This window comes from Trichoderma camerunense, assembly GCF_050948025.1.
Source record: "Trichoderma camerunense strain CBS 138272 chromosome Unknown V8C40scaffold_6, whole genome shotgun sequence".
Classification (NCBI taxonomy): Eukaryota; Fungi; Ascomycota; class Sordariomycetes; order Hypocreales; family Hypocreaceae; genus Trichoderma; species Trichoderma camerunense.
The window spans coordinates 819594-847285 of record NW_028145364.1 but is presented as its reverse complement, the minus strand read 5'-3'; the positions used below and the strand labels follow the sequence as shown (position 1 = coordinate 847285).

At 50.7% G+C, this 27692-nt stretch overlaps 7 protein-coding genes across 7 annotated transcripts; 2 read left to right on the top strand and 5 right to left on the bottom strand.

Annotated features, from left to right (window-relative positions):
- Window positions 1–4249: 4249 nt before the first annotated feature.
- Window positions 4250–6695, bottom strand: V8C40DRAFT_286384 (DUF4451 domain-containing protein; the record flags this gene model as incomplete). Its single annotated transcript, XM_083222524.1, has 2 exons — window positions 4250–5107; window positions 5178–6695. The coding sequence occupies 2 exons, from the start codon at window positions 6693–6695 to the stop codon at window positions 4775–4777; spliced, it is 1851 nt and encodes a 616-aa protein (XP_083074870.1). The 3' UTR covers window positions 4250–4774.
- Window positions 6696–11765: 5070 nt separating this feature from the next.
- Window positions 11766–12963, bottom strand: V8C40DRAFT_240914 (uncharacterized protein). Its single transcript, XM_083214914.1, has one exon. The coding sequence runs from the start codon at window positions 12746–12748 to the stop codon at window positions 12011–12013; it is 738 nt and encodes a 245-aa protein (XP_083074869.1). The 5' UTR covers window positions 12749–12963; the 3' UTR covers window positions 11766–12010.
- Window positions 12964–13081: 118 nt separating this feature from the next.
- Window positions 13082–15168, bottom strand: V8C40DRAFT_189261 (oxygenase MpaB family protein). Its single transcript, XM_083211845.1, has 5 exons — window positions 14572–15168; window positions 14424–14500; window positions 14342–14371; window positions 13802–14278; window positions 13082–13742 (listed from the first exon to the last, which is right to left on the bottom strand). Exons 1-5 carry the CDS (start codon window positions 14848–14850, stop codon window positions 13331–13333), a joined length of 1275 nt encoding a protein of 424 aa, XP_083074868.1. The 5' UTR covers window positions 14851–15168; the 3' UTR covers window positions 13082–13330.
- Window positions 15169–16359: 1191 nt separating this feature from the next.
- V8C40DRAFT_240911 (uncharacterized protein) lies at window positions 16360–19127 on the bottom strand. Its single transcript, XM_083214913.1, has 3 exons — window positions 18974–19127; window positions 18802–18880; window positions 16360–18745 (listed from the first exon to the last, which is right to left on the bottom strand). Exons 1-3 carry the CDS (start codon window positions 19011–19013, stop codon window positions 16624–16626), a joined length of 2241 nt encoding a protein of 746 aa, XP_083074867.1. The 5' UTR covers window positions 19014–19127; the 3' UTR covers window positions 16360–16623.
- Window positions 19128–20021: 894 nt separating this feature from the next.
- V8C40DRAFT_240908 (uncharacterized protein) lies at window positions 20022–22855 on the top strand. The gene is made up of 3 exons (XM_083214912.1): window positions 20022–20880; window positions 20976–21513; window positions 21580–22855. Exons 1-3 carry the CDS (start codon window positions 20495–20497, stop codon window positions 22405–22407), a joined length of 1752 nt encoding a protein of 583 aa, XP_083074866.1. The 5' UTR covers window positions 20022–20494; the 3' UTR covers window positions 22408–22855.
- V8C40DRAFT_240904 (uncharacterized protein) lies at window positions 22696–24327 on the bottom strand. Its single transcript, XM_083214911.1, has 3 exons — window positions 24118–24327; window positions 23579–24040; window positions 22696–23486 (listed from the first exon to the last, which is right to left on the bottom strand). Exons 2-3 carry the CDS (start codon window positions 24030–24032, stop codon window positions 22954–22956), a joined length of 987 nt encoding a protein of 328 aa, XP_083074865.1. The 5' UTR covers window positions 24033–24040; window positions 24118–24327; the 3' UTR covers window positions 22696–22953.
- Window positions 24328–26323: 1996 nt separating this feature from the next.
- Window positions 26324–27370, top strand: V8C40DRAFT_240901 (mediator complex subunit NUT2). Its single transcript, XM_083214910.1, has 3 exons — window positions 26324–26421; window positions 26486–26588; window positions 26649–27370. Exons 1-3 carry the CDS (start codon window positions 26382–26384, stop codon window positions 27043–27045), a joined length of 540 nt encoding a protein of 179 aa, XP_083074864.1. The 5' UTR covers window positions 26324–26381; the 3' UTR covers window positions 27046–27370.
- The last annotated feature ends 322 nt before the right edge of the window (window positions 27371–27692 follow it).

The window sequence follows — 27692 nt, the reverse complement described above, 5'->3', positions numbered from 1 at the left end:
GAGGGTGCGGAAAAGGTGTGCAGGCGACGGTCGAAGGTGTGGTGGTGGTTGCTTGGGCAATATTGGCGTACAATCGCAGTGGCTCGTTTCTCATTATCCAAAATGCTCGTTAACGGTCATGACAAAGATGCAAAAGGTCGTGGAAATCCGGCACTGGCTCTGCAAAATGCAAAGGGGTCAAAAGAAACAAGAAGGAAAAGAGAAGAAAAAACTGGTCTGATTAGCTTGCTTGCTACGGCGTCCCAAGAGAATCCCATATGAGGCCGTGAAAAAGGGAGTGCATGGAGGGGAGAGGGAGAGAAGAGGGTCTTGTCTTACCGGAACAGCAAAGCAAAGCAAGACGCAACGCAAAGGAGAGCAACAGATTCGAACGGGGGAAAATCAAGGGAGGCAAGTCTTGTCCTGGAGCTCCACAGAGCATCAACCTGCTATTCAAGGGCGGAACAGCAGATGCAGTGGCAGGCAATGGACGAAAGCAGGACAGATTGGAGGGAGGGAGGGAAAAGAAAAAAAGAGTTGCGAGGATAAGAGAACAGAAGGCGGAGAGAGAAGCACTGGTTGAGTTGAGGAACCGAGAGTACAAGTGCAGTGCGCTGCAGTACAGTGTAATGCAGTGTAGTGCAGCAGCTGGTGATGTTCTGACCCGGTAGAATCCAATCCGTCCAGGCGCTTTCTAGGCAGACGAGCCCCGTCCAGCTCGGTAAATTTTCAGAGGGCTGCTGAAAATGGAGCCGCAGTGCAGCTGATGGGGGCGGCGCCAGTGGAAGCGATACAGCAGACGATGGCCTTTTTAGTGGGAAAAGACGTCAGCAGGCGGCTTTTTCTTCCTTTTGGCCTGGTGCTTTTTCTTGTCCTATTGAATCAATTCCTTATTAACAAGATGCAGAGCATTGCAGAGAGAGATCAATGGATCGATCTGGCGTGATTTCAGCGGCATGAATGTTTCTCCCCAACCAAGACATGCAGCATCCATCGGTGCCCTTTTTGCTGTGAGTTGGGCTTTTGTTTACTTGCAGCCGCATGCTGGTTGTCTGGTGTCTACGGATACGGATTAGATAAGGCAGCACCCCGTTTAATACTCGTACTCAGTATTCGGACACTTTTCTCCGCATCACCTCACTTTGGACCTCGGCCGGCATCGTTCGTCTTATATCTGATTCATCTCAACCAAAATCCCCCATTCCGGCTCTCTTTCTCATCTTTGGCCCGTTACTCATATCACAAAACCTTTGCGTGCTTCGACCAGCTGGACTACTGACTCCTTCAAAGCCACCGCCGTGCTGCAATTTACAGCCCGGGCCGGAGCTCCAACGCCATCATGGCAGTTTGGCAGCGTCTTTTGCCTAATCTGGGCCAAGTGCTCTCCACCATGGATCCCACCAGGTGGATTAGTGGGCAGTAGAATGACACGATAAAAATGGCTGCGTAGCTGCACAATGGTGGCTTCTGCTAACTAATGGAGATGTCAAACCCACAGTGACTGACTTGATGCCGAGAATTGATTAAAATAGATGGATATCAGATGGATATTGAAGAAAAAAAAAATAGAAATGGAGTGTTTTCACTTCCACAGCAACGAGACCAGACAGATCAGAGCTTGCTCTTGTTTGTCAGTTGCTTCATTCGGCCTTTTGCACGCACAAAGCTCTGGCATCTGATCCCGGTCGCTGCTTATCTTTCATAACTCAAGATCCGATAACGCCGCATATCCGTTCCGCTACGGGCCAATATATTACTCTAGCATGCGGCCAAGCATCTTGGTATTACCGATCAGACACTTGGCCTGCTGCTTGTTGGAGCTCTGCCGGTTCTCAATAGTCCAGAGCAGATTGATAAATCGCAACAAAAGAAAGCAAAGGGATTTCGCAACAAGCTCATCAGAGCTCCTGTTGCAGCAACCTTGTACCACCTTGGGCGCTGTCCTGAGCCTTCCCTGCGCCTTGCCACGTCAGAAGCACACGATAACTCACGAGACATTAATGCATTTCCGTTTGTTGCCTTTTTTCCGGCTTCAACTCCAAAATACACTACCTAATGCGTCGAATATGTATTATATGCTCAGAACCAACGGGATTTTATATCCACAGAAGTGATGATATGCACAATCCTCTTGATTTTTCCATTTTCGACTTCACTCCCAGCACATGCGCCGGTCAAACCCGATCTCGATCTTCCCCAGACCCAAAACTCATCAGCTAGGCAGACACGCTATGCCTGGAAAAGGTATGAGCCTGTGCACTTGGTCATGCACAAAAACGAACACCTTTTTATTTTATTTTTAAGCGAAAGCCCTCGTGGCTTTTTGCCATGAACAGATGACAACGGGCGGCACAAATCATGTTTATTTAGCACATGTGACTCTTTCATTCGGAGAAATAAAGAAAACCTTAACAGCAGCAATCACATAAAGGTAGTCATCTTCTCAGCCTATGAATCTCACCAAACTCAACGACAGAAAAATGTGCAAACCCACCACCAAGTGACAAAACTCACGAGACCCAACCCAATGGATCCATCTCTCTGCTGCTCCGGTACCCAAACGCAACTAGTGGCTGATCTATCAACTTTTCTCTCTCTCTCTTTTGATACGATGCAACTTGTCCGTAGCCAAACTAACGCCAGGCATTAATCGATATCATGCGAATGTGCGGATCCATCTAAGCCCACTACCATCTCCGGCCATATCCGCGCAAAGAGGAGCAGCAAAATAACTATTGGATGCCGTGCAGCAAAAACATCGAAGCTAAATAAAAAGCTGATCAAATCGTCGCTGGCTTATCGATTCAAAGGGGAAGCATCGTTCGAACGGCTTGCTTACCCGTTGATTAGCTGAGACCCGCGCGGTGAGAAGGGGGAATAATTGTCTCATCAGGTTTTGTTCGGCGTACTCGTACCTGCATTTGCCATTCAGCGCTAGCGGGTGTAATTGGTCTCGCCGTGAGACAGTTGTAAGCATTTTATTCTCTTGTCCTTCATGGTTCAGGGTATTTCCCTGCTTTCTTTCTTGCTTCTAAGCATCGAGTTCATGGCTTTGGTGTGAGCCGCATGCCCTCCATACAAAGTACACGCATATGCACATTATACCTCAACTCCCACCGAACCTCCACCTCCAGTCCCGAAAAAAGCATGGCTTCCCTGTCGACCGACAGCTGAACATCCCTCTCAATCAAATACTCAACATCTGCTTACACACTTAATACCAACAAAGACAAAGAAAGGGTGTTCGAATCCCATGAGTGTATTTTGCCGACGTACGTCCTTTATCCCCATGCACCGCATAAACAACCCAAAATACTGGACATTTAAAATCCCGTAGGCACGTTACAGTATAAAGCCCCCCCATGGCTCTCAGCTGCGCGGCATCTTGCCGAGGTGGGCTGTGCACCTCATTTTTCTAACCAGGTTTCCCATGTCAAAAACTGTAAAAGCGAATCAATAAACTGCTTCGCTTCTCCGTCCGTTCATGCGTCATATTCGACCATACATACAACGCCTGTTCTATGCTGGGCACCTGTACTGTATTTTCGATCACATGAGACGTTGTTGTAATAGACAGGATCAAATACAAAACACACTTATACATGCAGGACCCCCTTCAAAAGAACCCCATCCAAGCTCCGAGATGAGCCCACCAACAGCAAACATTGCTGCCCTTTCCATCGTTTCCAAAACTGCTAATCTGTTTCTTCAGCCGCCCCTCCCCAGCGCGCATAATACAGCATAATATTAGATTTGCCTTTTTGGAGGGGGAGGATTGGGATTCAGACCAGGGGGGGTGGCCCGGTTCCAGTTACCCGCATTGAGGTGTGTGTGGAACTTTATGGAGTCAATACACGCCCTCGTATCGGTTCTTTTTTTTTTTTACAGGCGGTTATTTGACAAGGGGAAAAAAAAAAGATAAAAACTGATATAGGAGCTAAAGAAGAAACAAGAAAAAAAGACCCCAAACTATATAACAAAATTGGTTTCCTCCATTATTTATAAGAAGAAGAATCAGAAGAGAAAAACAAAAAAGAGCCTCTATATATATCCCGTGGTATATCCCCCCCCTTTGCTTCTCTGCTGACCCGCAGCGCTGAAATATCCCAGTCTGGTTCCTCCCGTTTCCCTTCTCGTGAGATCATATCCAATGATTAATCCCCAATATAACCCTATACTCGATGTGTCCATTCTATGTCTATTTATATAAAGCGTGAGAAAGCGTAAAAAAAGGTATCAATGATTGGTATCCCGTGATCGTCGTCTTTGTTTTGTGCAAGGTTTGATAAAAAAAAGTCGTTTGTTTGCCTGAGAATAAAAACGGTTTGTTGTTCCGAGGGAGAGACTGGGAAGGGAAAGTTTTTCTAGTAGGAATAATAAAAGAAGCCAAGAAAGGTAGACAAACAAGGCTGATCAAGAAGTAGTAAAAGAAGAGAGAAAAGTGAACAATTTGGTTAGGAGACGAGTGTAAAGAGTGGCATAATCAAAAAGTAAAAGAAAAAAGAAAAAAGCAAGGAAACAAATAAGGGTATCGCGACGAGCTTTCCGTTGCCGCGTAATCTAGGTTTCATGCGTCTCTATGGGCATTAAGACTTTCCAGAACGTGACGCATGAGTTATCGAAACAAAATTAAGGAAATCGTTGAGTAGCAGTCTGACTGAGTCAAAATGGAAAAAAAGATAAAAGACAAAAGTGACGAGGGAGAATGTAAAGACGACGTGTAAGGAGAATAAAGAATAAGAGTGAGTGAGTGTGTATGTGTGTAGATATTAAGGAAAATTCAAGGCATGAATGGTTAGATCATGCCTTGATACGACTCCATGGGATTCGTCTGCGATCGAACGGAGCTAGATCTCTGCGGCATAGCACCAGCGGGCGCTTGAGTCTGCTGAATCGGCATGTACGAGCGAGAGTCCATGGGCTGGCCGGGCATGGGCATCGAGGCCGTCATGGCCAGGCTTGGTGCGTCGATTCCCGAAACCGGAGGAGAAGACATCTGAGACGCCATTGATCGGTGCGATTCTGGTCTTTGTCCATCGGGCATGGGAGGCATATGGCCACCAACTTGGCTTTGGCTGTTGTCTCGACGGCGCTTGTGGGCGTCTTTGGCTTTGGGGTGCGTGTGACACTACAAGATTATTTTTCGTTAGTACCTGATACTCAAGAAGTTCTTTAAGACTCAAGAACACCGTATTTACCTTGTAGGCATGTCTAAACCAGGTCGTCCCCTTCTTTTTGCTGCTGACAAGTGGGATCCAGTCGTTACAGCTTCCACAAAGCCCCTCCCAAATATCCGGGTTGCCATTCATGCGTCTCGAGTCCAGAGGCTCCTGGAAAGGTGTGCCGGTTGCCGCGCTGATGCCGTGCGAGAAAGACTTGTCGTACCAGAAAGCAGAGTTCTTCAACACCAACCATCGCCCAGGCTTGCAAATGCCACACCATCCTTCCCTCTTGTTTCCGTGTCCCCTAACCCAGCGCGGGGTGTACAAGTCGTTTTCAAATCGCAGCTCCTGCTCATAGGGTACCATCTCGGGATCCGAAGGGTTCATGTCCTCCGGTGGCGGGGGGGCCTGCTCTTCCTGAAGGCAGCCAAACAAGTCCGGGGGGTCCGAGAGATCTGCGTAGAGGCCGGTCAAGGGGTGCGGCTCGCCGTTGCTTTGGAGAACTCGCAAGAGGCCGTGCGAAGGCAGAGTCGGTGGTGTAGCCACAACGCCGTGCGTCTCGTTGTGGTTGTAAAAGTACGAAGGCACCTGGGTCGGCAACTGAGAGGCGAGGACCATGCTGTTCCGGTTGAAAGTCGAGGGGCCAGTCATCATAAAAGGCGGTCTGCCATTGATTGGCTGCGCGTTCGGGAACATGCCCGAGGCGGCGGGCGTAGGCAGGGACTGGTACGAGTATCTCTGAGGAACGCTAGGAGGAGAGTGATAGAGCGCAGGGGAGGGTCTTCGCTGGCCAACACTGTAGGAGCCGGTGGACCAGCGCTGCTTGTTGCCTCCTCGAGTGATGTCGTAGGGGGCAGTCCGCATGCTGGGCCGGGGAGACGGCGAGGCGCGGCCGCGGCTCTGGGTCCGGACCTGCTCAGGGCGAGTCTGGGGGGTCAGGCGAGGAGAGGCCACGGGAGACAGTTGCGTGGACGACATGAGGGACGTTCTGTTTGAAGGAGGGGGATAGTCAGAGTTGATTGATCGAACCTCGGAGAGAGCGGCAGAGAAGTCTTCGTACGAAGGCATGTCGGACAGGGCCCCAGTTGTCGACATGGCAAAGGACGAGCCGGACATGCGGTGGCTGGCCACGCTGCCGTCCAAGTTCGAGTTGTCATGCGACGGGGTCGTGTACCTGAGATCAAGAATGGGCACGGCGTCGTCAGTGGTGTAAGCCTGGCCGATGGGCGTTTCCGAGTCCAGGACGGGATGATGTTCGTAGTTGTCTGCGAGTGGTTTCTGAGCCCACCGATTCGATGCATCGGACAGGGCAAAGCCGTTAGCATCTCGAGAGACTTCGGCACTCATCATGGCGTTGAGGGGGTAGATGCCCTGGGCCATTGTGACCGGCGCGGCCACGGCATCGGTAGATCGTTGCTGAATCGACGACGAGGTTGGGTGATGTTGTTCCCAGGCGTTTACGGGCTGGCTTCCATCCTTGATGTAGTAGCTGAGGCTCTCTTGAACAGTTGTCGGCACTTGTTGCGGCTGGGTCGCCGGCGGCATCCAAGACATCCCTGCCGGCTGCATCTGCTCGCCTTGGGGAATGTCGCTGATGCTTAGTGTATTGATTTGCGGCTCTTGGAGAGCAGCATCGGAAGCGCCCTTACTGTTTGCACCTCTTGAATGAGAGAAGTACTTTTGAAAGTGTTGTCGACTTGAACAGGGGGGGACACAAGTAAGTATCGATAGACGAGGATAATATGTGAAGGAGAGGCAACATACAATCCATTGTGACTAGGCTCCATAGCTAATTATAGATAAAAGTCGATGGACTCTCGGCACTCGAAGGGATTTTTTTTGCTCTTAATAATCTTAAACGGTCGAGACTGATGGCCAGGTCCTATTCGCTGATCAGCGGGCGCCGTTGGAGACGGTCATGCAACACCGTTTAGGCAAAGGGGAACCGGGGTTAAGGAGACTGTGTTGTCAATGGCACAACCAGGGTTCCCTTTCTTATAGAGTCTTTGCCACTTACACTAATCCGTGATGGCGTCAAAGTATAGTTGATATCGGAAGGTGTCTTTCCAGCGGCCAGAAGAGAGAAAGGAGTGTCCAGAGCGGCCGGAAGGAAAGAAAAAAGGATCGTCTAGCTTTTGAGAGAGAGGGGAGGGGGGTATACTCGAAGGTCCACGTCCAAGGAGAGAAGAGGGGTGGTTTATCGAAGAAGAAAAGAGAGAAAGGGGGGGAGGGACAAGGAGGGACGGACAGCAAGAGGCTGGCCAAGTGCTAGTGAGGGTAGTATATGGGAAAGTTGGCATGTAAGATTAATGCAGATGAGATGAGGGAATCGTAAAAAGATCGTGAAAGCGGCCCGCAGGAAAGTGATAAATGAACGGGAAGAGAACCGGCCTCTCAATTCAGCACAGGAGGAGGGGGGAGATTAAGAGTGACGGGGCAATTCGATGCGATTACAGCAGATCGAATTGGATGATTGATTCCGGAGAGAGCGAAGGTCCCTCGGGCAGGGGACGATGTATAAGTCATAAGTCGTCCGCAGGCACCCTGAGCAGAGCCGGACTGGCATCCACCCCCAGCGAAAACAAAAATACCACCATGCTCTTGTGGCCCTACTCCGTGCTCCGTATGTAGTTTGAGCCAAACTGACGGGGCCCAGGCTTTAGAACGCTGAATGCCGGTCCCGTTGCAGACGCCCCCCGGCAGCGCCTCTCGCGATCCCAGGAGCCCAGTATGGGGTGCAGAGGAGCCGGGCTTACAGCCATTGATCCCAGCCCAGCCCAGCCCAGCCTGTCCGTACCTTGGGCCTGCCTGTACCTACATGGACATACATTACATGCGCGAACGGCCGTCGGCTCTCTGCATTGGCGTACCCGCACAGGCACAGACAGGAAAGTGGGCAGAAAGAGGATTGGGAGACAGGGGTAGCCAGGCTGGGGGTTTCAAGGAGCTGCTGGACCAATCAGCAAGCCACTGCTGAGATCGGCCGCAACGCGCCTTTGGCCTCAAGTTAAGCCAAAAGAAAGCCGCTGAAACGATTCGAGAGAGCGAGTGAAACCAATCAAGGTAATAAACGGCCCCTTCTCGTTAGGTACAATCGGTACAATCGAATAAATCAGCTGCTGAACACGTCAGACGACTAAGAGCGCGTCTACATACGCCGGCAGAGAGCGAAGAAGGCTGAAAGTTGAGCATTGGGAACAGTAGTCCGGGACAGTGAGTATAAAGCCGTCAATCCAATGGACCCCCAGCGACTAGTTAGTCTGCTCCGTAGTCTAGTCCGAGAAGAGAGATGGCAGCCCATCACCGGCTTCAGTCCATCTCATTGACGACAGCCGCCGTCACTAAGTTAGCCTGGCCTGTCCTGTCAGGTAAGTCCGCGAGGTGAGGCGAGACGAGGTGCCTCTTCCCCCCCTCCGCAATCACCGCCAGCTGCAGCTTCTCGCCATATCCATGCTCAGATCAGAAACGGCCTCTTCCACAGGCTGTGACCAGGGCCGGTGTGAAAATGACGCCACTTTAACTAAGCAGACATCTAAGCGATGCAATTTATCTTCGTTTTCTTTCTTTTTTCTTGGTTCGATATTGGGGACATGGAGCCCCAAATCCCTGTTCGGGCACGGTCCACAGGGCCGGTAAAATATTAGTGGTCGCAATACCGGCTAGTCAGGGCAGCCGAGTTGAGACCGAAAGGGCGATTCAAATCTCCCAGGCATAACCTGATCTTGTCTGGGAAAAACAGCCGCCATACCATGGAACCATGGAACAATTCAGGGCTAGAGCTGTGTCACGGCTTGGGTGGGTTCGTCGACTAAAAAAAGAAATTGGGAACCTTGACTGTTCGGAAAATAAGTTGCAGTCCAGCGTCACGAGCACCAGCAGCTGAGCCAAGTAGAGACATGGAAAGACATCCTTCCTTGTTCCTTCCCACAGCAACACGTAGCAGTACGTATACGCATGTCGCATGCGTCACATAACGTGACATCCAGGCAACATCAGCTCGAGCCCTGTCCCAGTCCCAACAACCCCATGTCCACATTCATCCTTATCCATATTGATCCGTCTCCATATCCGGTCCATACCCATCATACCCATACCCATTTCCATATACATCTCCATATCCATGGTCATATATCCAACACTGCTACAGTACTCGTACGGTATTCCCGTTTGGTGCTGTCTGTCTGGTATACAGAGGACGGTATTGTACTCATCGTGGTCTTGGTTTCGTTGCCTCGAGTCAAGTCAAACTCAAGTGCATCGAAACCCGCATTGCATTGTGCCGTCTCCAGATTTTCCTCTTTTTCCCAAATCTGCGATGCATATCCGATCCGATAGCTCACTCGCATCAGCCTAGAATCTAGCCGCCGCAAGGCATGACAGTAAACATCAAATACGGCCAAGTACTCGTACGCCAGTCCACGGGGCTTGACGCCAACGGCTACATCTACAGCCCGGGGTTCTAAAGATAGTTGCTTCTTGGGCAATCTACAAGTACTTGGGGGGACTGCCAAACCGGCTAAAACGAAGCTAGAAGAACGGGAGAAGCTTCAGGCCACGGAGACCCGCACCAAAGAAGAAATAGAGACGACCAGCTGCCAGATGCTATAACACGGTAATCTCCAGCAAGACAGCCACGATCCACACAGGAAGTCGGGAAGGCCGCCCAATCCTTGGGTACGGGAACGGAGAGAGGAGGGGTAGCAAACGAAATCCTATCTCATCTATCTATCTATCCATCCTAGTGCGGGGATGCCAGGACTCACAAGGCAGGCCCGGAATCCGAAAGCAAGGAAATGGAAACGTTGCTCGTCTGCTTCTATCAGATCATGGCAAGACAAATCGTCAGCTCACAAGCCCAAGGCCCAAACAACAACAAAGTTGAACCAAACCCATTGCAGCAACGGTCACGAGCCCAGTGCTTCACAAATCCCCCCAAGCACCCCCGCTGACTGGATCCCACCAAAAGTGTGATGATGACGTTTCTATGGTGGTGGTGTCAGTCCCTCCGTCCCTCCCCCTCCTCTGCAAGTGGTGTCGTGTCGTTGCGGCCCAACCAGGCGGCTATTCTCCGACCAGCCCGTGAGACAAAAACCGGCACACAGCTGTATGCGAGATGCCCAGCTGCGAGATCACGCCTGCAGGGAAACGGTGTCGCCGCTGCAAGAGGAGATGACCGAGTCGGCCTTGAAGCCGATCACGAGCCCGCCGCCCTGGACAAGCGTGTGTCAAGAGCCATATACGGAAGCAGGTAAAACGCTTGGCTGCAAACCAACGGAGGTCGAGACCCCCGCAATAGATTAAGGAGGAGACAAACGGTCGGTAACCCTCTAACCTTCTCACAAGAACCGGAGACGCTCACGCTCTTCGGCAGTGGAAGTGGTCCATTGACATTGACATGCAGCCCCAGGGCGATCCACGGGTGTGGCACCGGAGCTCTGTTGAGCGCCCACTGGGCCGCATTAGCCTCGACGATTGTAATTGCGGAATCCGCTCTATGGTTCTTTTTGTTCGTTCCTTATTTCCCTCGATGTCCTGTTCCCTCTTTTTGATCCGAAATCCCGGACAACACGACACGACACGACACCCCCTCCCAATTCCTCAGGTCAGCGAGTTGAGCCAAGAGCAAAAAAAGAGTGGCCGGACGGACCGTCTTCGCCTCGAGACGGACCCGAGATGGGGGGACCTGGGAAAACGGGGAAAACCAGAGGGAAAGAACAAGAAACACAGTGGAGATGCGTTTGAAGCTGCCCTGATGCGACGCTGCTCGCGCTGTGATTTGCCCAGCCGTTCGTGGCAGCGCCAGGGGATTGTCGCAGTTTAATTACTTGACACTCCTCATTGGCTTATTTAATCCGCAGCCCTACACTAGGAGGTACAAGGCCTTACGCAGCCGACACAAGCGGGCGGCTTCGTACCGACAGGGATGAGGCCCCGAACTAACTCTCTATACGCGTTTCAGATCCGTTTTACACGCCAGCACCCTAAGCCTGAAGCATCAATTATCATGCCACTTGCTGGCTCAAGATGTGAAAGGGTCATCCAAACCGCAGAAACGAGTTTTGACTGCCCGTTGTTACGTCGTCGTTTCCCCTCTCTGGATGCCTCTGGGGGGAAGAGAAGCTCCGCGAATTACCATCATGGCCTGCCTGCTATTTCCAAACAAGAATACGAAGCGGGCGAGTCAGCTCACCGTGAAACATCCCATGGCGTCGCCGACATCAACTCCCAATTGTTACTGTTTTGGAACCGACGAAATGAAGAAGCCCAAGCCCAGGCGTATTCCGCGCCAGATTCAGATCCCAGCTAGGAGCTATATATAACTTTTGAGGCCACCAGCAAGTGCTAAACTGCCTAGTGTCGATCTCGTAAAACAACCCTGTCACGGATCTGTACGGGTATATTGCGTCAGAATCTTGATTCGAGATCTTCTCTCTCCTCTTGTGGCCGCTTTGGTCTTGACCAGAACTGTCTTGCATGACGCGCGACATGTTTGCCTCTTTTTTCTTCTTCTTTTTTACTCCAACATGTTTTTTGCCACCGGCATCGTTGGCACGGATGATGATGCACAAGCTAGACATGGGGAAATCTTTGGCTCCATAGATAAAGGCTTCTCGCTTACAGGAATTGGGAAAAAAAGACACAGGTCGCATTTGTATCTAGTAGTAAATTTCGCTAATACGTCTGATTTAATTTCATTACCTACCCGGCAATCGGTCGGTATAGCAACAAACGTCAATATTTCACCTTTGCGCGCAACCGCAATTCCATCGCTTAAGCTCGCTGCATCTCTCCGGCCACGTTGCTCAGACAATCATGGTGCCATCATCTATGATATCCTGCGGATCGTTTGGTCGTCTGTGGTTGAAACCCTAGTCCTTGTTGATTCTCTTCCAGACTTCCTGTTCCGCTGCCGCAAGGCTGTCTCCCGCCGCCGCCGCCCACTTCTTTGCCGTGTTCCAGATACTCTCCTCTTCCTCGTAGTTTTGGTAAGAATCTCGAGCAAACGAGGCGTTGTGAGCCTCCCGCTGGTCGCGCGAGAAATCCGCGGCATGAATGTTCTGCTGGTAGCCCGGAGGATGCGAAAAGTCCGGCTCGGTGCTTTCACTGCTCTGTAAGAATGTTGGCTGCTGCGGCACATTAGGCGAATACGCTGTGGAAACGGAGGTCGATGTGCCTCTCTGGTGGGTTTGATAGCTCGTTGTCGGCGATGGGTAAAGCATCTGAGGCGGCATAGGCAAGGTTTGCGATCGGGGTCGTTGCTGCTGGATGGACTCTCCGGCCTTGGGTGGAGGTGGCAGGTTGCTTTTTCCTGGAGGCGAAGGCACAGCACCGGGCTGAGGAGGCGGAGGAGTTGTATCGGCCTGAGTTGAAGTTGGTGTTGGTCTATACCTATCGGATGGCTCCGGGGCTCCAGTCTGAACGGGTAATGAAGGCCTGGCACCTGGCTGTGCGGGGGGATATGATGTTGGGCTCCCTGACGATGTTTTCGATGGCGATGGCTGCATAGGAGGTTCGTTTCCCTCTACAGCTTCTGTTTTTGGAGTGATCCCCGATGCCTTGGAGGCGGCATTGATGGGGCTGGCAGTGTACACTGGTACGGGAGGCATGCTGAGCCAATGAAGCAAGAAATCGACCAACCTAAATGAGAGATGTTATAAAGTTATTCGTGGTGCTGTGTAACTGTAATTGTAATTGTTCGTAAGTCGCTTTGAGTAACGAGTGATGCGCAAGGGACTTGTGAATTTTATAGTGGCAATAAGATGCTCAGTTCAAGTTCAAAAGGGTAAATGATAGGTGCTGTTTTAAAGAGGCGACAGTTGCCTTGGAGCGGCTGGAGATGCAAAGGGAGGCTGACTACGTCATTCGAGTGACATTCATCAGGTGACTTTTATCCCATGCGCCACAGTTCAAGCTCCTGTGGGGAAGTAGCGATGGCTTGTGATTTCAATTGTTCCCATTCCTATTCCATTTCCCTTTTGAGCTTGAGATGCGGAAGAAGCTGTAAAAACATATGGTTGGACAATTAAAAGATGGCAGGATGACAAAGATTCAAATGCGCGTCACAAGATGTGGCGGCGGCAGTGATTCATTGTGGAATGGAAAAGCTATCCAAGATTCAGCCCCCGTGTTTCTTCTCCCTCGATTCTACAGAGTACAGCTTCGCTATGTAGCTTACACGCTCTCAAGCCTCAACCCTTCCTGGGCAGTGCAAAAGGACACGCTGAAGCAGACACCTTTGTCTGTGCCAATCTTGTCAGGCGCGCAGTTTCATCGACTCCCTTACCCATCTTGTCTAGCGGTCCAACGTCCTCAAACAAGAATCCATCCGGCAACATTGCTGCGCCGCCATCTCCAGCTACCTTTAGGCCAAATGCCCGTCGCATCAAGCCTTCAGGGCCCCAGCGGGACCAGAAGGTAGGCGGAGAGTACCAGGGGTCCTTTAGATAATGATAGTTCTTGATGCGGCCCGTCACTGGATCTGGCTGGCTAATGAATTTGGTTGGATAGATACGAGGCAGACATAAGTAGCGGATGAAGAGCTTTCGTGCAAGGAGAAGAGGATATGTGAGGGCAGATTCTGGTACTCCAGGTTCGGGAAAGCTGAGTGCATGTCAACAAGGCTGCCCCAAGACAAGAGAAAAGGAGAGAAAAAAACTTACCTGAAAGCGTCTCGCATGCGCTCGCCCATGAGGACCATGAGAATCTTGTATCCAGGCTCCCGCGAAAACTTGGGATACGCCGACAAGAGTAAGTCGACCAAGACCGTGCCGAGTTTGCCGATTTCCGGCGAGGGACCGAGATGCTCGTTCTCATACTCGATAGCCCACCGTTCCACGTCTTCCATAAACTCAATGCCGTCTTTCCACTCCTTCTTGCCCAGCTCGGCTTCGTAGTCAATCTCCATCATCTCGCCAATGTACTTCCAGAACTGGGCAACGGCTGCCACCTCCATGTCGGCCATCTCTCTCCACTCGTAGAGACGCATGAAGCGGACTGGCTGATACATGGATTCAAAGAGGACATACAACATGTCCGCATTGCTAATCTTGCCGGATTGTCTGTATGGAGCGTGCAAGAAGTTTGTGCGGGCGATGCTCTTGGCCAAGTACTCAGATCCGGGGGGGAATTCAGCATAGCTAAGAGCAGCATAAGAGTTTGATCTTTGGATAGCAGTATTGTGAGAAGTAGAGCAAACTTACCCAGCAAACAGGACTTGCGTGTCGTCATATCTATCATCGAGCGTTAGTATAGTCCATCTAATATATCGAGGTATAGTATTACCGTTTGGAAGCCTTGGTAGGCCTGGCAAGATCGCTGACTTTGTATAAAAGATTGCCAATGTTGTCTGCAGCGTAGGTCTAGTAGATTTGCATCAATGTTAGCGAAGTGTAATTTAAAACATCTTAAACCAAGAGACGCGAGAACCCACCTTAAAAATCGCATATCTAAGTGAAAAGTCGTAAAGAAGCGGAAACTCGTAAGTGCTAAGGTAGCTAACAATCTTCTGCGCATCCTCGTTGGTCATGCGAGACAAGGACTCTCGATCCGGAAAGTTGAGGCGCTTGCGCATCGTCTTGAGCCTCTGGAACCGAAGCGAAGAGCAGACGATGGCGTAGAAAGTGAAGCCGGCGGCGGAGTACAGCACCCACGGGCTCAATCCCAGCCGACTGGCGAGGCCATCGCCGCTGCTGGAGAAAAGAGACGCCATGATGCGAGCAGCTGGTTGAGCGTCACATACAAGTGTGAGGGGAGTAAAGAGACGGACAATGAAGCTTTGAAATCAAGGTGACCCCTCAAGGGAGGTTTCTCGATATATATAGCAGATTTTTATCACTGGATGAGAAAGAAAGGGAAAAATCACACGTCACTTTTTGGTGAAGCTAGTTGAGTTGGTTAAGCAAGGGGAAGCTTCTGGGGCGTCAGCAGCCACAGGATTGTCGTCTGCCCGCTTCGAAGATGATAGCGGGGATGGAAATTCGGTTAATGAGATGGAGGGTGAAATGGGAGCAAAAATGCGAACAATTGCATTGGCCCAACTGCGGTGTTACTGCCAATCTTGGATCCACTGGTATCCCCAGACAGTAAAAAACATCAGGCAATTTGCGGGGTTTGTGGACATACAGCATCCCCAAGACAAACAATCCGCTCCGGCAATTGGGGCTAGTCCGATAGGCCTAAAATATGCAGGCGGACGGGGTCGATGCAAGGGATGGAGTGCATTTCGCTGGCAGAAGCTGATTTGAGCATCAAGCGGGTTGGGAATTGATTGTGCTGTATACCTACCTAGGTAGTGTAGTGTAGTAGTGCGCATCTGCTACCAAGGTGGGCAATAACTACATGTAATTTGATACGCATATTGGCATTGGAGTTGGAGAGCATCTACCAATATTTGTGAGCTCATGTAAACTTCATCTTGGCGAGGGATTCACAAAAAGCAAAAAAAAAAAAACATCATCAGTCATTCGTTTGTCATTACCGCAGTTGGTTGTACTCCTCATCTTAGTGCATAAATCCCAAGACCAGAACAGACCTCCCAGTCTCAGTTGCATCCTATGGCCCATTGCCATTGGCTCGCACTCTCCTTCATAGCCGCCTCACCGAGCCTTTGCGGCACAACAAGAGATTCAATGTCACAAGCCCCTCACTACCTCCAACTCCTCGCCCTATTTCGCATGGATTATCAGCTGCAGTGCAGTTATTCCCGAGGTTCCAACTTCAACTCCTCATTCTAACGACCTAATTATGCCGTATTAACTTTAGGCTCAATGCTATACGGTGTTGATCGGGAGGTGATTTTACAAAGTACCTGGGTATTTATGAACTATATCGTTGCGATTTCCTTATTCTACATGTCGCGTGGACTTGATGATTGCAACCTTCTTGCGTAGATAGTTCATCACCTCCTCCTCGGCATGATGCCAACAAAGTTCACACGGAGGTTCGGAGCATTGAAGGCTGCCGTGTTGACTGAGAGAATTCAAGCCCCTCATGTGGTTGACGATATCTCCTACGTAGCTCTGGTCCTCGTTAATGCACATGTCCATATGCGGCATCAACACCAGTAGCTATTGTATCATTGTTCATTGTTCTACTAGAATTTGAAGATGATTGTCGTAAACTTGTACATGAAGGCCAACTGTTTAACCAGAGGGGCGAAATGCTCAATTCCTATTGCCAAAAGCTTCACTATCATTTGAATAACGCAAATGGGGACAGTATACAAAGTAAATAGCCCACAACTACACCACATATACTGCGTCTCAGGCTCTATTAAATAGTTTCTGTGCTTTTTTGCTCTACTACAGAGAAATCTGTTAATAATCGCAGTACAACCTAATTACAAAACAACCGATTCCTCCTATGTCCTTAGCAAAACCGGGAAAATGAAAAACTCCAATGCACCCTCTTAATCCTTGTGCCCTCTCCTTTCGTGTCCAGGCATGCCGCGCACCGAGGTATATTATAACATAGCCAACTTCATCTACCAAGCCCAGAGCACCTTGTGGTGGAGCGTGCGGGCGCCCAGTCTTTCAAACTCAAACGGCGTGATCCAAGAATCGTTAGTCGACAGCTTGGCAAAGACGCTTGCTCCCTTCCAAGTCACAACTTGTTCGTCCATATCCCTCGCGCTTCTGCTGACAAGGATCCTATCGCTGAGGTCGGGCTTCAGCGCCTTCAGCCTCTCTTCCAGAACCACGGTGAATTGTGGAACCTTGGCGCCGCCGCCGATGACCATGATACTGCCCAGCAAGTCGCGAACTTTCTTCTCGTCGCCCTTAGCGGCGTTGTGAATACTTGTGAGGATAGCAATATCCAGCGGCGCCAAAGGCAGCACCTCGTCTCTCTCCGTTGCCAGGTCTTTAGAACCCCGCGCAGCTGCGTCGACAAACATTCCTGGAGGCGGTTGAGTGGATTGTGACTGTCCCGGAACTGGTGTGCCGGCCGCCCGAATGCTTCCTGGGGCAGGGCTATCGCCATTGACACCATCTTTGTTGGCTCCAAAGACATAGGGAGGTGGGACCGGAGTATTGGCACCCTCCGGCGCTGGTGATCCAGCATGTGATGCCATGGGAGTTCCCGTCGCTGTCTCGGCTTTGGCGGAAAGGAAGTTGAACGACGGCTTCTCTTTGCTTGGAGTAGATACCTCGGGTTGTGACTGGGAGAAGCCATTTGCATTGGACATGAGTGATGGTTTTACCAATGCCAGAATTGCAAGCTGTGCGGCAGAGGACGGGTCGTCGGGAATATCCACATCATAGGCGTTGTAGGAACGCTCGACCAGTTTTCTTCGGCCCCTGAGCTTTGTGCTGTTGTCAAAGATTGAGGGTTCAAAAACCCCCATGGCCGCTAGAATCACTTCATCGTACGTCTTGAACGCATATTTCCGCGTAGGCTGGTTAGGTGCGCGGACGTGGAAGTTGAAAAGTTGCACCGAAATGTTTGCCTGTGACATAGTACAGTGCTTCGCCTTGAGTTCTTCGGCCAGCAGGAAGTCGTATCTTCTCCGCAAGTTGATTTCCTGGTACGGAAAGTTGTCATAGAGCATCATCTTGATGAATGTTTCCGTGATGTCATATCCTCCGTACTTGAGGTTAATCCTCGAGTCGTCTATACACAGCCCGTCTTCGACACACGTCACCGCAGTCTTCTGGGCGCCAACATCGACGACGCAGGCCTGGGTGTATCCAGCTCCAAAGGTGGCCGCCATGCTTTCCTGGATAAAGCATACTCTGCTAAACTCGAACCAGGTCATGCAAGACCGCAAGACCTGCTCCACATACTTTTTGTCGTAGAGATCGGGGATAACAAAGACACAGCTGTACTGTTGCCACTCGCTATTTGTCTTTAGGCCCAACTCTTGACGTAGGGCCTTGTCAAGAAGAGTTTCGAAATCATCATAGAGGTGCTCTTGGCTCGTATATCCATCCTCATTCCAGTATCCTTGTTGTATGGGCCACCACAGCTTGAACTTTGGGTTTGAATCGTCGGGGACTCGCAGCGCTTCGCTCCCAATGAAGCAAGATGCCAGTGACTCTGGGTCTTCCAACTTTTCTATGTCTGTCCATTCGACTTCCAGCACGTCGTTGTGTCTCTGGATGATCTCGGGTTCGGTACGGCGGTTAAAGGTCTGGACCAGCTCCTTGGAATTGGGAAGCACTTTTCGCTTGTTGGCACGCATCTCAACCTTGAGATCGTTGCACATTTTCTGATATTTCTTGGACCACTCTTCTCCATATTGTTGATCCGTGGTCTTGGCCTCGAACTGACGTCGGGGCAAGGCCTCATACATCTCGGACTCGGTCTGGGGGAATTTGGTTGCCAACGTAGTCGGGATCGTCTTGGGAAGGGCGTCGCTCGCAAATCCAATGCGTAGGTTTTGGCTTCCGGGGTGAATAACAATGACCCTCGATGGGTCCATTCCACCTGAGGGAGTGGCCGCTCCATCCTCTTCGCCGAGGTCTGGCAGTGGTAGGGGCAGCTCGCCATTAGCAGGCTTTGAAAGAGCGCGGTCGCGATCTCGGGCGCTCTGTACTAGTCTGTCGCGAGTCGCATCGCTTTGGAGTCGGAGCGCAAGGACCTGGTCATCCCTTTTCATATAATCTCTGCTCCGAGAGTCAGTCGCCCAGCACCAGCAACTCGAGTCGCAGGTGAGTCTCACGTGTAGTAATTCTTCTGGTTGATGGGGGTAACATCAGGCCACGACGTCAATTTCATGCCATTGTCGGTTCTCTCCAGCCCTGTGCAGTTTTTTCAGCGTCAGCATCCATCGGCTCATTCGTTGACCCAGAACCGAAGATGCCAGTGATGCGAAACTGGCCATGTTCACGTACCCTCTCGGAGGAGCACCCTCTCGGAGACCTTGCCGACCATCTTGATGGTGTAGCTCCTTTGGCGTCAAAAACAAATGGCAGATGGCGTTATGCAGTTTGTTGACAAGGAGAAAAGCTATAGTGCACTCGTCATCTCGTCTTGTTCCCGAACGCGCAGACACGCCAATTGCGATTAACCTTCCCGCGATCTCAGAGCGATAAGATAGCTGGTTCCTGGAAATGCCGGATTTTAGTTGATCCGAGCTATCCCTGCGCAAATGGGATGTTTATAGAGGTAATTGAGCGTTCATCTTGTGTCGTAGAAAGCGGAATGATTGCAAGATAATATATTTCTTCATGTGGTAAAGTAAGCTTGTATACTCTATTGATGGGCTGTTCAATTATTGCTTCGTTATTTTAATGCTTTTACCTCTGTATCGGTTTACTTCTCCGCTGGGTTGACCATTATATCACCAAGGCATCTACGTAGTGTAAGCAGATATTCAACACACGTACATCAAACAAACATGCGCGAGCTCACATACGGCGAGTATCTATACCAATTCAAAAATAATCATTCAGCCCTCGTCTCTGCCAAACAAACCGTTGCTTGGATCCAAATATGAATTTCAAGATGCTTCTTGAACCAAGCCGAGTTATGTTATATGACTGGACAATTCACTTGCAATTACCCTAGAGCCATACTGTAGGGTTCGATTTCTCCCTCACCTGAACCTGAGACACAGAATCATCATAGGCTGGGGCCAATATCAAAAATTGGTATGATAAGCGCTATTTTGTAAGCTGGTATGGATTTTCGCGACAATATTAACTTTCGTTAGCAGGTACCTTATCACCAACAAGTCTCCTCGGCATGGGTGTATATGACGGCAGATGTGTGAGATTGGTCACTGGAGATGTGATACATCAAGTATTCTTGATCAAAGAGCATTGCATTTTATTACTACTAACACATATACTGATATAACCCTAGAAAGATCTTACCTACTTGTTTGCCCGATTTCTATGTTCTTCATATTTCATGTGCTGAAGCGCGTCTCCATGTGATCAAATTCTCAAGGGATATCAAATACCTACCAAACACCTCTGCCGAGCACACACGCCCTCCGATTGGCCGAACCAAAATAAAGACCGAGCTCCGGGCACTAGTAAGAAGCTCATGTCCATCCGTCATCATCAGACTCCAAAAAATCGTCCCCGAAAACAACACCACCAAAACATTAAAAAAAAAAAAGCAGGCCTTTTTTTTTAATCCTTTGCATTCACCGTCTTTATCTTTAGCTTCTTCCGTTGCATCTTATTCCCTGTATTGCGCATTTCGTATCGCCATGTGACTTCTCGGGCCGCTCTCCGCTTACAGAGGCCTTTAATTCCAAATCGCATCCGATTGCACTTCACCCGTTCGCGATAATAATAACACCCACAGACGAGACACAAGAAACTCACGTATCCTCTACTCATACAACTCCATAGAAAGCCCTGCGCGCGCGCGCAAAGAGGCAAAACCACAAGGCTAGAACAATGCCGTCCTCCATCCAGCGCTTCTTGCCCTTTGCGGCCTCGACGACTCCAACCCAGGCTGTGACATACCTGCTGGGCATCTCGCTCTTCTCCATCTCGTTCCTCGTCTTTCTCAACAGCTCCGTTTCCTTTGTCATAACCGACCTCATTGGGCAGAAGAATGGCGTGGGCGACGTCGTCGGCACGCTGGGCTTCGCAGACGAGATTGTCGCCCTCGTGGCCTGTCCTGCTTGGGGCCTCGTATCGGATCGCCTCGGCGTGCGATGGGTTGCCGTCATTGGATATACCATTGTAGGACTATCGCTGGTGGTGTTTGTCCAGGCTCGGAATGTCTATCCTCAGCTGCTGCTGGCGAGGATTCTCTTTGCGCTGGGAGCGTCGGCTACGTATGTGCTACTTCTTCCGATTTCACGGACTAGGTGGAGGAATATTGGTCGTGTCTCTCAGAGCTTGATAGCTAACGCGCAATGTTGAACCACAGAGCCACAATGGTAACTGCCATACTCCCTTCACTAACAGACGAAGACGAGGAGCTGCGCAACAATGCCCTCGAGAGGGCCAAAGCTGCCGCGCGGCATCACCAGTCTGTGGCGCGCCTCAGCGCTGCGTTTTCTGTCGAATCTGAGGCTACCATCACGCCCGAGGTGTATTCGCGATCATTGTCTAGCGAGGGGAGACCCATTTCGGCCGGCGTAGATCCGCAGGGACGGTCGGGAAAGTCGTCTGTGCTGGCGGGCTATGTCGGCCTCTTCACTGGCTGCGGCGCGTTGCTGGCGCTGTCGTGCTTCTTGCCCTTGCCCGCCAAGTTCGGCGAGGTTGACGGCGTGACTCCCGGAGAGGCGGTGTCGTACAGCTTCTATGTTGTCGGCGCTGTTGCGCTGCTTGTTGCCGTCTTCGTTTTCTTTGGCCTCCGCAACATCCAAGGAGAACAAGGCAAAGGATGGAGGCTGCTTCTCGGGTTAAAGGGACGAGATAACGATCCTATCGCATACGATTACCCAGGAAGGACACAAGATAAGGTACGAATCGCAAGAATCAAGCAGCCATCCATCTAATCGCACCCCCTCGCTAACACTGACTCCTAGGTGATTCCGTATCTTCACCTGATGAAAGACTCGGTGCTTCTTGGATTTACCGACTCACGGATTGCACTGGGTTACCTTGGTGGCTTCGTTGCTCGAGCATCTACCGTTGCCATCTCACTCTTCGTCCCGCTTTACATCAACACCTTCTTCATCGGCAACGGATTCTGCCAGGGCTCACCAAACGATCCTTCACCAGAGCTGAAGAAGGAGTGCCGCCAAGCATACGTCCTATCCTCCATTCTGACCGGCGTCGCGCAGCTCATGGGCTTGATCTGCGCCCCCGTGTTCGGCTATCTATCTCGCCAACCCGGCAGGGTCAACTACCCTGTCGTCGTGGCCACCCTCTTCGGCATCGTCGGCTACATCATCTTCCCTCGGCTCTCGAGCCCCGAAATCAGCGACGTCGACGGCAGAGGCGGCACCCCCTACATCTTCCTCATCGTGACCCTCATCGGCATCAGCCAAATCGGCTCCATCGTGTGCAGCCTGGGCTCCCTCGGCAAGGGCATCCTCGCCGTCGAGATCCCCCGCAACGCCCGCCGCCAGCACTCCATCGCCCCCGACGAGGACGAGTCCACCGAGTCGGAGCCCCTGATCCGCATCGCCACCGAGGAGGAGTTTGTGTCGCGGCTGCGGCTCAAGGGATCCATTGCGGGAGTGTACTCGCTGTGCGGCGGCGCGGCGATCTTGATCCTGACGAAGCTGGGTGGGCTTTTGTTTGACAAGGTGTCGAATGGCACGCCGTTTTACATGATGGCGGGCTTTAATGCGGTGCTGCTAACCGCAACGCTACTGGTTGATGCGTCGCAGACGTTTTCGAGGCGTTGATTGGATTGCGAATCGGTCTGATCGAGCTGCTGTTGAAAGTATGGCATACAATCGGGGACGTTAATTAAGCGGTGACTAGGAGATGTGAGGAGAGTGCAGGATATGGTGACAAATCGAAAGGAAGTGAGAGCTGCGTTTTAAAAAGAGAATGATGGAGCGTTTGATTCTTGATGGATACCATTTTGTCTTGGCGTGTTTGCGTGCCGTTTACACCAACATCTCCTTTGTCTTTGTTTGAATCCGCTCTTGCATTGTGTATATACCAAGATTGTTTTACAATTGACTCGTCTTGATGCAGGGAGGTCTTGTCCATTGTTTTAGTCAGAGCTTCAGAGTATCAGTATGAAAAAGAAGGCACTATTATTTGCTGCCTGAGGTACAGTTCCATTCTATAAAACACACTTGTAATAACCATTAGTCTGGAATTTCCCAGAATCGCTTCCCAAAACGCTTACACCCATTAGAAAGAAACAGAATGGAACATATAAAAAAAAGCAAATAACCAAAGGAAAGATTGAAAAGCCCAAAGGTTGCCCTTCACGTCTCTTAAACAGCAATGAAACGCTCTGGGTTAGGTTCCACAATCTCCTCTACGCCTCCTTGGAAAGTTTGTCCTGGGAACCATCGAGGCGTATTCAACAAATGCCCGCCGTTCAAGTCGATCCAAATGAGCATTCGTCGCAAAAGTCCTCCCAGACCTAGGTTGTGCAAGCCACCTCTCATGTTGACCAACCTCTTGGTAGCATCCATGTGGAGTCTAAAATGCGACTCGTTGCCGTGCATGGATTCGAAGCTCGCCATCTTGGCCACTGCGCCGATGATGGAGTCACTGCAAGCATGTGGCGAACCCATGGCAATGTTGATGGACTGGATAGCATCGATCCTAAGCTGCTCCATTTCAAATCCCGATTCAGAGGCTTTGCCGTCCTTGACCGTGATAAAGTTACCCGCGGATAAGAGTAGAACGACTTGGAAAGTGGATATTTCCGTTGTAGCGAGACGGAACCAGCGGGTACGAAGAAGACCCCTTTCATTAGGCTCATCAAGCTCAGGGATGTCGACGGCCATGTGGACGATGTCTACGTCAATGTGTTAGCGTCACCTTTCAATTTTATGCTTGGTTTGGCTGAATGTGCTTATCCATAGGCGGATTCAATAGGGCTGAACTCACAGTGATCGACCAACTGGGGGATATACGGCTTCCATGGTGCAGGATATGTTCTGAAAGGATCAACTCGTCCGCCTCCAAGTTGGTACTCAATTGTCAACTGCGGAGCGGCTCTTGCGGCATTGGTTCGCATCAAGGATTGGGCCAGCGCATTGTTTGAGGCTTCGGCAGTCGGAAGGTTCCAAGTGACAGTGTGCAGTTGTCGCTTGCGCTTCTTTCGCTTAGCCCTGTCCTCGCGTTGCTGAGCTGCTTCATCAACTGGAGCGGAACCAGAGGCAGAGGATGAGCCTCCGTTGTTCTGCAGCAAGTAGACCTGCCAGCCCCGTTTGGATAGATGCGACCGGAGCCTTGGGTTGGCCCCGGCTTTGAGTTGATCTGGTCTATCTCCAACGATAAATTCAAAATGTGTTGGGGGCGCTGGGGCGATGGGAGCAACAGCTACTGCGTCTGCAGACATGGAAACGGCTTATAGAGCTGTTAGCTGCGTGCTACTTAGCCCGTGTCAGTCCCAACGGTCGGAAATAAGGGGTTGTAGCGTGTACCTGGTAATGGGAGCAGTACGAGTAGTAGTTCGTATAATATCGCAATAAGCTGATCTCGGCCGATAGCTCACCCTCCACGGACATGCAGGTATACTTGGTGTTCGCGGAGTTATAAGCAGAATAGGCTGAAGATGGTGCCAGAGCGTGGTCAGGTGCAACGAGGAGGAGAAAGAGGAAGAAGTTTGGGCAGGCCAGGCTGGCAAAGGAAGGTCATGGCATGTCATAACCATGTCGACAAGCTCATTGCTTTTTTCCGAGACAGGTCATTAACGTGTACTACTCGTACGAAGTACCGTCCGGACCCCAGGCTCTGATGGTGGGTGGGTTGCATGCATCTTTCAGCTCAGCTTCCACCTCATCTCCTTTCTCACACACGCTCTGCCCTTGACAGGAAAGGCCATTGGCTCAGTCTCTACGCCACTGATGCATCTTGATATTAAACCCGTCAGGCTAGCCATCTAAGTGAGAGTAAATGGCCCAGCGACGCGGTGTGCGCGGATCGTGCCTAGCAATCCCGGTGTGCATGCATTGGTCCCTGCTAGTTCGGCTCATGCCTTTGGCGGTCGTTTTTGTTTTGTGACGGGACGTGATGGCCAACCATCCTGTCCATCTTGGATTAAAGTGTTGGTTCTGGACTTTGAGCTTCAAGTCCAGTGATGTGGCAGCTCTTTGGGCCACGAATGGCATACGAGTAATGGACTCGGCCGTATGGTAAAACAGCAGGCCTCCTATGAACCTTGCAGGGGGAGGAAGGATGAGCAAGGATCCCCAGATTCTAGAGTCTTTTTAGTGTCGTGGATTCGTGGATAAACGCCAGAGGTTGCGTATTGAGAAGGGTCATCCTAGACAGGCAGCTCTGCTCCTAGCTACTTTCAAATCACATGTCAGTCGAGCTGTTCTCCGACGCTGTTCTCCGTACAAAAACAGACGCCGCCTTCACTGAATGTCACTTTCATCACTGACAGGACCAGGAGTCTCAGAAGCCGGTTCCCCTGCGCTAATTTAGCACCGCGCTATTACTTAGACAAGGCACAGAGCCAAGCCACCGAGGTGGACGAGAGCCATGACAGCTTTATGGACGCCGAGTCTTGCGGGGGATACCTCGGAGCAAAGGGAGCGTGTATGGGAAATTGAAGGCAATTTAGAACCATTGGTGTTGTCATACCCATTACCAGGTAAATTTAAAAGAGTATCGGAGTACACCGAATTTCTGAGATTGAACATGTGTCCGGGGGGTATGCTGCTTGTGTAACGTTTGACCAGCATGGGTGTTGTCTCATTCCCAGCCTCATATTCTGATGGATATTAATCCTGAGACACGGCATTATTGAGGCGTATTTGACGAGGGTCAGTTGATCATTGCCGCCTTTACTCATTCAAAGTGCGGGATGCCTGCCCGTAGCTCCTCGCTTGAGCAGCTGGCCATAGCTTTATTTGAGAAAGGCCCGATGGCTACTCCGTACATTTGCTGTCGTGCTGGTAGCCCATGGCTTAGGCGTGTGCAATCTCTTTTTGACATGGGTCATCTGGCTACCGAGAGAGATCTGCTAATGCATCGTTAGTCTTGTTCTGGAGCATTTACACACACTTCTGAAGCCGCCCTGTGAGTGCCTATTCAGAATATGGGGTTTCTTGACAACATTCAAAGCTTTGGAACATCAATGAATTACATACTATGGTCTTTTTTCTAGGTCAGGGTTGTGCGCACCGCTTGGCTGTCGGGGTAGATTAAGATTGAATAGACCGATATATTGATGTCGTGGACTTGAAGTTCCACAAAGTTGATGGTCAAAAGATGTCCAAAAGCGATGACGGAGTTAAGTCTCACCTTTAGCAAGACATCAAGAATTAGAGAAGAGTAGGCGGTGTAAGGCAATTGCTGCTCTTTCCCAACACAGATTATACCACGGGACGGAGTACCTTTTGTCTTGCTTTCACGTGTTGCGTGACGACGACGACACTGATATTATATAACTTATACAAACAACATAAGGCGTGAAGAATAGAACAATAATGAAAACTCATCAAATGAGATATAATACAATACAAAGTTATCACTGTACTTGTTGTTGTATAACATCCATTTGCGTAGTAACGATGCACAGGTGCTGCAGACAAGCTCAATCCAACTGCCTGCCATTGCCCCACCACTTTAAACTCCCACCTTAGTGCCGTCCGTAGTCTTCTCTACAGAGCATCAGCCTCTGAATTCCCAACTTCACACCAACAACCCGCATCTCGCGCTTTCAGCTTTCGTCACAGCCATGGCGCCCGTCGACAGGATAGACCACGATGCCATTGAGCGTACGATCCTCCACTACCACCATACCACAACGAAAGCAAAGAACATCGGCTAACTCCCAAGCAGAACAGCTCAAGGACGTCATCCAAGACTTCTACCGTATCATGGTCCAAGTCTCAACATACGACTCCATGGGCCGCTCAAGCAAAGAAGTCCTCTCCAACGAAATGTACCTAAACCTCCCCTCCTCCTACTACCATAGGTCATCAGCTCAACTAACCAACAACAGCAAAAATCTCTCCGACTCTCTCCAATCCGTCCACACCGCCGCCTCCCCGCCAAACCACCTCCCCTCCGTACCCCCCGAACTCCTCGAGTACGTCGAAAACGGCCGCAACCCGGATATTTACACGCGCGAGTTCGTCGAGCTCGTCCGCCGCGGCAACCAGCTCATGCGCGGCAAGGTCAACGCCTTCGCCTCGTTCCGCGACGTCCTCGCCGAGCAGATGGCCTCGGCCATGCCTGAGCTGCGCGACGACGTGGCCCGCGTGCTCGAGGCCACGGGCGGGAACCCGGCCATTGCTGCTGCGACCGGTGGCACGGCGGCGGCTGGGCTGGGCGCGAATAATTCGAATAGTAGCCTTCCGGCGAGACCTGCGCCGACGGGGCAGACGGGTAGTCAGTAGAGAAAGAGGGGAGGGATGGGATTGGGTAGACAGCCCGGTTTATGGGAGTGGTTACGAGAGAGAGGAAGGGATTTCTAGATGCGGATGGGGGCTTTTGAAATTCGGCGTTGAGAGGGGCGTAACATGATACCCAAGATGTCAACTAAAGCAACCAGCAATTGTGCTATAGCCATCTACTAAGTAGTCACTTGACATTTTATTGTTCAATCATTATAGTTTTGTTTCTGCAGTGCTCCTGCTGCCGCGGAGGCGATCAGTTCGTAAATCCATCACATAAAAGAGCAAGAAACGAAGAAGCTTGGCTGAGAATAAAAAAAGACACAAGGGTATCTGACAGTGGATTGTGGAAAAGACGGGTCACCCGCATTCATCTATATAAAGCCTTTGCAACTACGTTGATCCCACCCCCGATCCCATCCGGCCTCTTTTTAAACAAGACACTCGTCATTTCCAACATCAAGCGTGCCGTCCATTCGGTCTTTAAAAAAAGAAAAGGCGAGCTGGCCATCCCCCCCCCCCCCTCTCTCCTCTTCTGTTCGACCCGGCTCCGACAAAAGAATATTTTCCCATTGCCCCCTCCTCCGTGAGACAGTACTTAGTTTCGTGCAAATGAATCAAAAGATCGACTGTTGTTGTCTTTCCCGGTT